This window comes from Lissotriton helveticus, chromosome 3_1 (genome assembly GCF_964261635.1).
Source record: "Lissotriton helveticus chromosome 3_1, aLisHel1.1, whole genome shotgun sequence".
NCBI lineage: Eukaryota > Metazoa > Chordata > Amphibia > Caudata > Salamandridae > Lissotriton > Lissotriton helveticus.
Window position 1 is genome coordinate 1,089,173,784 of NC_136061.1, and position 12,722 is coordinate 1,089,186,505.

The window sequence follows — 12,722 nt, forward strand, 5'->3', positions numbered from 1 at the left end:
CTGTAATCCGTGCCACAGGCCCTTACCGAATCATTATTTACCATGGAATACTATTCCATGGTAAATAACGAATTCTAGTGTACATGCACATCTGTGCATGTACACCTGTGCCATGTGGCACACGAGCCTGAAACAGTGGTGCAACAGGGTGTCAAAGTGACAACCTGTCCCCCTTGTAAATTCGGTAATTTTACCGAATCTGTAATTACCGAATCGGTATTTGCTATTAAATCCTATGGGCTTCAAGGCCCATAGGAATCAATGGCAAATACTGATTCTGTAATTACAGAATCGGTAATTACCGAATCTTACAGATTCGGTATTTTTACCGAATTTTTTACCTACATAGCAATTACCGAATAGTGAATAGCGAATCGCTAAAATTCGGTATTTACCATTCGGTAATTTGCTATTACCGTGTATAAACAAAAGGAATCCACTTAGGATAGGTTTGGTGGTCCCTACAATTGTGGGGAGCAACCAGTGTTGTTTAAATACCCCTCACACACCAAAAGGCCCCTTGGTGTCATGCTTCATCATCAGGGTCTTCGCAAACCTCTACGGAATGCGGCGTGCTACGACTCGCGACTATGCAGGAGCACTGAAGGTGAACTATGTGTTGGTGTGTGTGGAGTAATAGTATGTGAGTGGTGAGGTGAAAGTGTAGGTTAAAAGATACCTGGCTCGTAGGATGAAAACAAAAACTTGTTATTAAGTCCTTGGCTGGTATCATTAAAAAAGTGCAGACGAGGTTGTTATTTACTGGTTATGGTAAGACAAACTCAAAAGTGCGTCGACATGTTTTGGAGTAGAAGACTCCTTCTTCAGGACAAGGATGTGCACTAAATATCCTCACCTTACTCACATGTTTAAGTAGATGTCAAAGTGTTCTCTACAAAAATAACTATGGTGAAATGTACCTATCTGTTTTTAAGAAGAAAGTCCGTTGCGCCCAATTGGCGATATACAGAACCTGTGAATGAACAAAAAGTCATGTAAAATACAAGGTCTGAATTAGGACACATGTTCAGGAAAAACTGTGTAAATACACAGAAGGGTCACGACGAACCAAAAATAAGGTCCAGGAACCCTGAAAAAGAAATAGAAAAAACACGAACAAACACATAGACTAGGACACACATTAATTGTCTCTGAAGGTCTCAATTGGATTCCGTAAGGTGAAAGAAACGGATTTACTATCACACAGTTGTTAACAAATGTACATTGCTTACTTATAGTAATGGGCTTAGTAGCCTCATGAGCCAAATGCGTGGTATTGGGGGTTCTCTGTTCTGCTCAATGTAGCAACCTGTGAGCTATCAAAGGAACTGAGTTTTAGGATCTAAAATACTTGTTCCCGGTACAGATATAAGTAGTCACATATTACACCATCACACTCACGGTTACAGCATGGCCAGGTAGGCTCTCATCCCCTCAACGCGGCTCCGACGAAGTGTCGGTTCGTTGAAAAGCAACCTCCTTTTGTAGTGCCTCACGAGGTTCTGATTGCCATCAAATTGGAAGCGGAATCGGCCCAAATAAGGGCATGGCCCTTAAGGTCTGATCCGGTTCTGCGCGTGGTTGGCCGGTGTGTCTGATGTTCAGACACTAACCGCATGCGCATGCGCATGCGCGAGGCGGTAGTGTCTGTCTGGGCGTTTCTGTCCCCCTTGTAAATTCCGTAATTTTACCGATTCTGTAATTACCGAATCGGTATTTGCTATTGAATCCTATGGGCTTCAAGGCCCATAGGAATCAATGGCAAATACAGATTCTGTAATTACAGAATCGGTAATTACCAAATCTTACAGATTCGGTATTTTTACCGAATTTTTTACCTACATAGCAATTACCGAATAGTGAATAGCGAATCGGTAAAATTCGGTATTTACCATTCGGTAATTTGCTATTACCTACATCTGGGCCTCTGTTCCTTTGCAGTACACTTAGGTAAGGGACAGTAATTTTATGATAAATCTTATCAAAGACATGTCCTTTGACAGCGAGACTGAATAACTAGCCACTTTGGACAGTGTATCCATTTACACCAACATACCACAGGCAGAAAGTATCAAGTGCCTAGTCTGTGAATGGAAAGTGTTGGGGTGATCTGCCAAGCGGGGACTGAGAAACAAGGGAAGTCCCACAACACTTTCTCTCCATTCATTTTCTTGTGGGAGTTTCAGACACAACTACAGCCTAAATCACTGAACGGATTTTCACCAAATTTGGCAGAAAGCTAGATCTGTGTGCTTGTATCTCACTATTATATTCATGGTAGAAAAATGTATGAAACATCATGGATCTTAAATATCTAAAGCTATACAAGCAAATTCAAATTCATTTGGTTATGTTGAGCAACATTCTATACATATATGAAAAATGAATTAGGAATATGCCATCTAACTCAAAAATTTGACATAAAGAATGTTTGCCTTTTAGGTGAATTGCTGGATAATGTCTAGACATGAACTAGTGACTGCAGAGTAGAGTGGGTAGATCCTAACAAAACAAAGCACTCAATGGAGTAGAGAGTAACACAGTATAATCAGTGTTGTCATGTTTGATTGTTAAGTTTAGATTACCTTGTCTTGATACCTCGACTCAAAGCAGGGATAAACAATTAAACAATTTCATGTGTAACAAGAATGTGTTTTAACTCGCATGATAAAATGAACATTGGTCTAGGGAAATGGCAAGTGGAAAAGCCACTAAATGTATCATGTGCTTAACCCTGGGTAGCTTGGCACAAAAAGCAGTGAGACTTAACTGAGAGGCAAAGTGTGAAGTAATTAATGGTACACACAAACAATAATAAAGTGAAAACACAACTCTAGATAAATCGCACCCCAAGCTGGAAGATAAAGTAAATTTTATTACATTATTTCTCACCAAAATGACAAAAAATCCAGTCAGTAGAACCAGAGTCATGATTTTTTTTTGTTTTTGTAAAAACTAGCGCTTTGGACTTTGAAGAATTTTCAAGAAAAATGTTCTGAGAAGGTGAAGTTCAGCGGGACAATGCTGCAGGCAGTGTCCGAGGAAGGAGTGTTGTTTGTTGTTCAGCCAACAGACAAAATTACAGTGAAGTTTTCTACATTTGGATTTAAGGGCTAATTATGACTAAGGCAGCCCTATGGACTGCAGTGGCAGTGCAGGCAATGCCGCACCATCAGTCTGATCACCCTTACGAGTTTGGAGGTCGGACCACCAAAGGAATTATGGATTTCTGCAGCTGTATTTTTGCGTGTATTATTATGGAGTTGCTGCATTTGCCACATAATCCATATTTTGCTCCATAATCGTCAGATTATAGCAAACAAAAATTGTCTCTAGCTCTAATAATCAAAAGTTACTAAAAGCATGTAGACACCTATTCCTGCACAGTAAAAGGCACTTCACAAAGATTGGCTGGCCATCTTTCAGTTGCGTATTGCTCTGTTTGGGTAAACCTGAACTATTAAGCTGAAATCTTTCCCCATTTAGTGCTACCATGAGTAAAAATGACAAAATAATGAAGTAATACTATCCCAAAATGTGGCATAATATGCTGCATGATTTGCCTTTTTTATGACATAATGTAGGCAACCCTGCTACATAATCAGGTCCTCCTCTGCCACATAATTTCAGCACCCCTGGTCTTAATTAAGAAATGTGAAACGTTTTGTTTAGTCTGGCGTTTTTATGGGTTGTACTTCCAAAGGAGCGGAGAAGCAGAAACACTATGTGGACCACGGTTCTCATCTGCTTAGATGAAAGAACTCCTCCACATAATTTGCAGAAAGTAGAAAACGCGTTTTGCAAATGCGCTAATCTACGGCATAAAATGTTTAAGGGAATAATCAGTTGATCATATTATTCCTTAATTCCAAATGATAAGCTACAGATTTAAATCCTAAAATCACAGAACAGAAATTTTAGTAACCTCCCTTGGAGTAAGAAGCTTGTAAGAGGTTCATTAGTTTATGAATATTCAGAGGATTGCATATTTTAATACACTCTGAAAGTTGATTGCCCTCAAGTTCATAGAAGTATCTCAAACTACAGGAACAGAAACTTTATCCAATATTTCGAACCTAGCCATAAATCATATTGGCCATCATATCGAATTGTTGGTATTTAGTGTGCTATGAAATGCCCCTCTACGTGAGGCAATAAATAAAACCACAAGTGAATATTATTATTAATTCTATTATTTTACCCTTTGACTAGGATCCTGACTTGGACCCTATAGGTCTCTATAACATGATAAGTTATACATTAACAGTGTAGTGTGCTACCCATGTAGGGAAGGACCTCACATAGGGGTAGCATGAGCTACATAAATGCTGCAATACAATGTAGACAAAATAAACACGGATCACACTAGATGTTAAGTCTTATTTTATACTAACTGTGTATTTTACTAATTGCCAAATATTAAACAAAAGAATAACTGTATGCTTTAAGTAAGCAAATACTTTATTATCTCAGTGTGATACTCGTATTTCTATGTTAAATTCCTATTTATTTGAAATTATGTTTTCTAAGTTAGGTCTGAGCTCTGTGATTTCATCCGTATTACATCTCATTATCTCTATTAAAGATGAAACGCTTTTTCCATTCCCTTCATTACTTTCCGTAAAGATGAGAAACTGTATGCGATTTGCGAAAGCACACAGTGCTCGATGCACAAATTCTTCCAGATTTCAAAGAAAATGTCATGGTGATGGCGAGCGCGCTTGTTTGCCCAGTTATCAATCTCACACCACAGCCTTCTAGTGGTGATGTTTACTTACTGTGACATAGACACCTCCTTTCTATCGAGCCTCCATTAAGGGCTCATTGCAAATAGAAATATAATGCCACGGAGGAAGCGTTCCAATGTGTGCAATTGCTTGAAATCATTTCCCAGTCATCTGTGATGCTGAAATTGAATAAAAAGCAGTCAGATGTAAACATGGGTAAATACGTGAATCATGTTATCTATGTCAGAAATAATGCACTCCGGCGAATGCTCACTGAAGCTGAACCCTATAAAAAGCTGTGTGGCTGGAGCAGACAGACATCTCTCAGGATCAGAAGACTTTCCAAAGTTCCAGAAGAAAGAGTTGTACTCTTTCCCCCCTACCTGCAACACCCATCACAGTTCAAGAAGGTAAGAAGCTCTTTAGATATTTGTGGGAATAGTCTTGCCTTTAAAGAGAGTGGATCGTCGACAGAATTATCCTAGTCTTTTTCTTTGCAATATATATTATGGAATGAGTGCTTGAAAATGAACTCGTTGTAGTTTTGCCCATAACTGAGAAGCTGACCTCCAGGTTTTAGTAACTAAGTGAAACCTTAATTGCTTTGAAATATTGACATATGAAGAGGCACAAACACCAATTTATCATGGGCAATTTTTCTATGGAAATATATGTATTCAGTTTTATCAACACACTTTTTCCCTCCTGATAGACAGTCAAATATAAAATGACTAGGTACTAACACCTTCAAAAAACTACACACACCGTATATTTCCAAAGTATATTTTATATATTAACTATATTGGAAATGGAGATGGGATGTGAACTCCTAGGTTTGAGCATGTTTAATACAACTCGAAAATTCGATTACCTCCATTTTCCAATAATTAAATACGGAAACGTAATAGCCCGAGAATGTCCCACGATTTAAGAAACTGTGCAACTGATCTCCACACTTTAACATATCGATATTAAACATAATAAACATTTTGCATTGAGTAGTTTGTTGCATTGGCCGATCTGCTAACAGTAAATGAATTGCCTTTCTAACATTCTAGGTAAACACAATCTATGCGTCACATGGATATTTTATTCCTTCATTCTTCCCTGTGAAGTTCATTTGTAAAGTTATTTTGACGTATCCAAAAGTATCTAACCCTGTCTATTGCAGGCACAAAGTTTTTGTTACAAAACTGTTCCTTGCGCTCTATCAATAGATATAACGTTTATTTCGGATTTTTTTCCTTAAAACTTACAGACAATAAAACAACCACTCGGCCCTTCAATTTGGGCTAGATCACAAAACATCTCATGTCCTTGGTGGCAAGTTAACAAGTTAAGGCAGTGCTTGATCCAAGCACCTTTCACTATTTTTTATTGAAACAGAATTCTGGAGGTGGTGATATGTGACAAGAACATTTGTGCATATTTGTTGGGTGGTACTTTGTTGAGGTGGGTATGTGCTCTGCTGCTTTTTATGCTGCTGTTTTTGTCCTACTTTCTTGCAATGTGGTTTTGTTGCCTTGTATTACAGTTGGTTAGTAGTGTTCTATTTTGACTTTTTATAGTGATGCACTGTCATGTTTAGTTCAGTTGTGTTTTTAATGTGCTATTATGTCTCTTTGCGAATGTTATTATTTCATGTGTTGTTCTTTACTTAAGATATGCCAACACCTGCTGCTCCATTTCCAGGCAAAAGCAGCACATGACTTTAAAGTTCCCAGGATAAGTAACCATTTCCACTATATATGGTGGTAAAATTGCGCTGCTTCCTCTTTTCAACTACTTAAGGCACCAGTCAGCCCAAAACTGTCTGAGTCTAAACTTAGCGCCTACAGAGCTCGCTTTATGTGATATGGCCCATGGTCTAAAGGCAAACTCAATAGGCATTCTTTCTTGGCTGCTATGTTGCAAACTGTGAGTTGTCTTGTTCTTTGTTTGCAAAATCCACATAATCAAGCAAACGCTGAAGGTTTCAAAAGAACATTAATTAAATAAATAGAGTTCAGCAATATTAATGCAACGTGACAGTCTAGGATTATTGAACGCAAACATGCAACACCCTTAGTTGAAATTAAGAACGGTTACTATAGTCCTTTTATCCAATATTAGGAAAAGGCACGCTATTAGATATCAAATAGAAATGATTAGATTTGTAACAATTGTCGGTATACCGAACAGAAGGCAGAAAAGGCATGACAATCAAAGGAAAGCGATTGCTTCGATATAACTACACTTGCTGAATTTGTTAGAGATGTGGAATATCTATTTGCCCTGTTAAATATATAGACCATTCTTTAGGTCCAGTGCCTTGGTGCAGTGCATTTATATTATTATCACATTTATAATAAAGACCGTTCCACAGATGTGCTAAAAAATAATCCAAAATGCAACAACGTCATTATCCTGGTGACTATTTTATTGTTATAAAGTCTGTGCAGGCTACAAAGGAAATTGATGGTGTGCTTTATGTCCAAACAAATATAACAATTCTCTTTTGGATGATGATTGGAGCCTCAATTAATCTCAGTAAAAGAAAAGTCTCGATTGTGACATTAGGATATTTAAAATATGTCCCCTCTATGCGAAATGTGTGTGATAGGAAATGGAGCCTATGGGTTTGTCAGGTGACAACATTGTGATGAAACATGAAATATTGCTCCTTGCTGCAGTATTGTGCTGTCAGAGATACATCTCTCTGTGGCACAGACCTTGGGCTTGAAGATTTGGTGAAAAGTTGCCACACCTACTATCCTATCTTGCTGTTTTACTAGTCCCCAGCATCGTCTGGAGAGCAGAGGTAGCAAAAATGCATTCTACTGTGCATACTGTGCATACTGTATATACATTCATATATGGGAAATAAATATATATATATATATATACATATATATATGTGTGTATTATATATATATATATATATATATATATATATATATATATATATATATATATGAAGGAGAAGACCACTTTACTGAAAGTAGACCAAGGACACAGCGGGGATTCCATCAGAAACCTTTAATTCACGTTGTGGCGCTGCGTAATGCATTTCAGCTATAAAAGCCTTCCTCAGACGCTGTACACCACCAGAATGCACCGTCTCCCTCCTCAAACGTTACTTGGCCCTCCCATTAGTAACGGAGCAGCTGACCCTGTTAACCTGTAGCAGCTGTGCTTCAATGTGGGACCACAGCTACCAGAATGCAGCAGAATATACCATCGTAACAGGGTAAGTTTTTGCGCTTCAAATGCACGCTTGAGGTGCCTTGTGAGGGGGGGCCATGTAGTGGCAGGTGCCGTCCTTACTTGCGTGTTAGGGTTTCCTCCGGTCCCCAACGCCCAAGCCACAATTACAGTTCAGGCCGGGCCGTGGAGAGCAGCTGCAGTGAGCACTCCCCCCCCCCCCCCCCCCCCCCCCCCGTGAAGTCACAGGCTGCCTCCTGGCAGCAGCCGCTTGCGTGGCCTGTTCTCGTGGCGGTCTCGGGAGTATCAATAACTTGATTTATGCAGAGTTTGTTGCCAGCTGAAATCCCGGACTCTTCACTGGACGGGTCCTTGAAACGTGCTCCTGGCAGGCACGTAAATATGAAGGAGAAGACCACTTTACTGAAAGTATACCAAGGACACAGCGGGGATTTCATCAGAAACCTTTAATTCACGTTGTGGCGCTGCGTAATGCATTTCAGCTATAAAAGCCTTCCTCAGACGCTGTACACCACCAAAATGCACTGTCTCCCTCCTCAAACGTTACTTGGCCCTCCCATTAGTAACGGAACAGCTGACCCTGTTAACCTGTAGCAACACACACATATTTCATTTCTATTGCAGCAGTCTATTGCTCCCTGAACAGAGCAGATAAAAGGTGTCTGATTTACACACTGAGCCATAGTATTACTTACTGCAATTAATTAGCCATCAGACACCTGGGGTAAGACTAGGAAGCAATTTTCTATAGATCGTTGTTCAAACCCATGCACTTGGTTGTACTGTACTTTCAACACACCCTTGACTGCAAGAGGCATCATTCATGCTGCTCTAACACTGTCATAGCGTGGGTTCTTCGTTACTGATCGGTGTCCACATTTCCCCGACTGTAAACTGAAAACTCAGGCTATTTTGAACTTTAAATCAGGAGAGCAGAGCAAGTATTAAACAACCTTCATGTCATCAGATTCATAATAAAAATAGCAGCTACCTAAACAGGATGAAAGATTGTGTCATGCATGGAGACATAGTTGAGTACCCGCTTCCTGGACTGTGAAGCCCTGGGCTTAGCAATTTTTAATGCAAAATATTCCACTTTCCTTGAGGCTTCCAAATCACAGTCTACACATCAGTGCTTGTCTTTGTCCTCAAAAGAAAGGGGATGGGGGAACGAGACTGAGTCAAGAAACATTGCTTTATTGACTCCATCTCTGACCATCTTAACTTTATAGCAGCATTGGTTAATCAGCGTGACCACACATGTGTAATGTCCTGATTTCAAGAAAAGATCATTTGAAAGACCATGATAGCGTTTCTGTTGTGATACTGTATAAAGAACCCTTTGAAATATAACGACCATTAAACGTGATGAAGGCATCTGGGCTGAAAACTTATTTCCTAATTATACAATCTGTATGAAGTTGACAAAACAGCCTTTCATGCTAATTTTGAAAAGCATATTTAATATAGGTGGTTCAAAAGCAAATCTTGCACAGGGACGCAGTCAGGTCATAATGCATGTGTTCTTTGCCTTACCAGTTGAGCTTGAAATTTGATGTTACCTACTGAATTGTTGGAAGATTTGTGAAGGCATTCTTCAATATTTAGTTGATTAAGCATATGATGCAGGGAAAGCAGTAAAGATGCTTACTCAGGGCCAAACTACTTGCAGAGATAAATATTTATTCAACAAGCAACTCTAACCCCTAGTGACCATCTTTAATGAATTTCCTACGCTATTCAATAGCCAGTGCCCTCTGCCGACACAGTGCTCCACTCCCTCATGGTTCAGGAGTACGCTTGGAGCAGCTTGTAATACATATATATATATTATATATTACATATAATATATTAAAAATCTATACACACTCCCTTAAAAATATCTTTCTGCTCAATATCCATCTTTTTTTTCAATGAGCAATGTAGAACTGCAAAGAATGAATGTCTCCCCCTTCCCTGTAATCAACTGTGTGCTATCGAAGAGGTATCACCCAAAAATCTGTTCATGTAATGCGTGGGCATACAATGCATCTGTGATAGATACACAGCATTTTCATTCAGTAGTCTCATGGATCTAGAAACACACAATTTATGCTTGACCATAGTTTGTAGTATGAGAAATACCTTTTTGGGCATTTCCCAATCCCAACTACTATTCTGTAATATTCTGGTTGACTCCTAAATGTTTTAGAGTAAGTCACACTTACCTATGCAAAAACGTTAGTGAATCAGTATCATAAAAGAACACTCAATATCAGGGCTGTGAGAGTTCTTTGTTTAGACGGTATAACCATTTAGAAGTTCCTGATGAATTTGAACTGTAGAGCTCGGATAAACTGGTGTTGCCTCAACACCCCCTAATTACAGTTTGAGAGAACATACTTGGTAATTGAAGAGTTACTTGGTGAACTTCAGCTTCTTTAAATCTTACCTTTCAGAAGCACTGACCTCTCATCCCAAGTGCACGGGGTTGGTTTAATATTATCTTCCCTGTTTTCATAATCACCATATTACTCTTATATTGTACACTTGAAACCTACTGTCGTAATAGAGGCTGGCAAGCAAACACGGATCCGGGATGTTCAGGTTCATTTAATGAAACATAGTTGCAGCAAAATGTGCTGATACACATTAACAGCATGCAAACTACAAACCACCGCCCATAATACAGGTCTGATGAATTTTGTAGCACACGAGAAAGGCTGAACAGTTATTTAAAATACATGCCACGTCCTGCGCTGCACAATATGGTGCAGTCAGTTTTTCTATTTTATCTTGTTTTTACTCTACTGCTTTATTTCCCTTTCTATGTTGTAAACAAAGCGTGATGCTTAAAAATGCGGAAACATTTTCTAACATTAAACTGTATCAATTTATGTCCCAGAAGATGGAGATGAAAACCATTTGCTGTGTGGCCGGTATGCTTTTAATGTTCATACAAAGCAGCTACCAGAACCCTCTTGAAGACACAGAAGACAAATCCAGGTTTGAGTATAACATGTTCTAACTACAAACTACTTTATTAATGTAAATGTATCCACATTTATGTAAACTTTCCTCGGATCAATTTAGAATTTTTTTTAATATGCACATTCTTCTTTAAATCAATTGCTTTATCAAGCACGAGAATAAATAATATTATTTTAATTTCCCCGAATGACTTTCACAATTAAATCCTTAAACTTTACATAAAATGGACTTATTTCATGAATGGCAAAATGGAATAAAATATTTGCTTCGTAAATTGAACCATTCTCTTGTTTAAAAGAAAACAGTTTTTTTATTGAAAGATTGCAACTAGTGAACTATCTCCAAGTTCTCGTCCTTCACGCTCCTCAGTCTAGTCCCCTCGAACACCCTAAATTAAAACATTTGTACAACCCTTTAGCTCCAAATGTTGAAGTATACATTAAAGATTGATTATTTGCATCTCGAATTTGCATGCGAGTTCGATCCCATCTGCTGTTAAACGTTTATTTCTGATGTATATAATGTTTTAGAAATATACTTAGACTCGATTCAAGTGTGTCTTTGACAGTATTCTTTATACTCATGAAAAATTGCCCTTGTCTTAAATAACAAAGGATTGCTTTCCTACCGTTTCTATTAGCCCACCAGCAACCTGCATTAACTCACATAGTCCCCACTGATGATTTCATCTTACTCCTATTAATTCAGTTTACCATAGAAAATTTGAGTAATGCATAGAATGGTTTCCTTGAGAACACAAGCTAATCTCAACAACAAGAACAAGTATTGGTATTGCTAGTAGTTTGCAACTTTGGGATCTTATAAGTATTTAGCCATGCAGCAAATCATTCTGGGTGCTACAACATCTACTGTTACTTCACGTACCACTGAAGAACAGCCACACACAGCCAAGGGCGGGTTTCCGTGCTATTTAATGATAACGTCTCTTAAAAATGTAAAAAAGTGTATTTCTTTAACAAAGAAGAGTTCACACTATTAGGCACAGAGATGAGTACTGATATGCATTGTCCATCACGATCACATTCACCGAAAAAGCAAAGTATATTATCATACACTAGAAAGTGGTCAACTGAAGGAAAAATCAAGGTACAACATCATGAACAGAAATGTCATAAAATGTATGAATAGACCAGCGTTTCTGATCGGTATGTTTTTGGCCTTTAAGAATCTCTGGCGGTGTTAAATATGTTGAATCCCCGATTACTACGGGTACCTCGGTTATCGATGTGATGTGTGCACTAGGAATATTTCAGGTTTTATGCAGCAGGGTGGAATTGAGCAAAGTAAGCATGAAGTTCTAGTAAAAGCGTCACTAATTGGGATTTAAACACCGTCTGTCAGTTTAGGGTTGTATGCATGTTTGGATGGATAACAAATCATCACAAAGTCATGGGAGCAAGATGCATTAAACTAGAAGATCCTGATTAAACCCTTGTGGTATCGGAAATGACAAAAGATGCTCATATGTGTATCAGTATAGTGCCAATATGACAAATGACTGGAAAATGAACACACTGGTTTAAACATGCTTGTATGAATGTGATTGCGTGAGTGTAAGTTCGTATGACACCAAGGGGGAGAGTTACTAAGCTATTGCACTGTGTTTGATTCACAAAAGTAACGTAAAATGACGCAAAATCTTTTTTTGTAATTTACTTTCCAGCAATAAACTTGTTTAGCGCTGGAAATAGCGTAAAAGTAATGCGAAGCAGCGCATTGAGCTGCTTCGCGTTACTTTGCGCCATGGGGGCGTACCAAGGGTGGTACGTGGGCATTCCCATGCAACCACCCAAGGTTTTT

At 38.6% G+C, this 12,722-nt stretch overlaps 1 protein-coding gene across 2 annotated transcripts in view; it reads left to right on the forward strand.

The window, feature by feature from the left end:
* Window positions 1–5,023: 5,023 nt before the first annotated feature.
* Window positions 5,024–12,722, forward strand: part of GCG (glucagon) — a 28,539-nt gene continuing 20,840 nt past the window's right edge. Inside the window, exons 1-2 of one of the 2 annotated variants that reach the window (XM_078681653.1) lie at window positions 5,024–5,137; window positions 10,816–10,916. In XM_078681653.1, the coding sequence (XP_078537779.1) occupies window positions 10,819–10,916 (98 nt within the window). In that variant the 5' untranslated portion in view covers window positions 5,024–5,137; window positions 10,816–10,818. The remainder of the gene's footprint in view (window positions 5,138–10,815; window positions 10,917–12,722) is intronic. The other variant, XM_078681654.1, reaches the window with a different exon arrangement.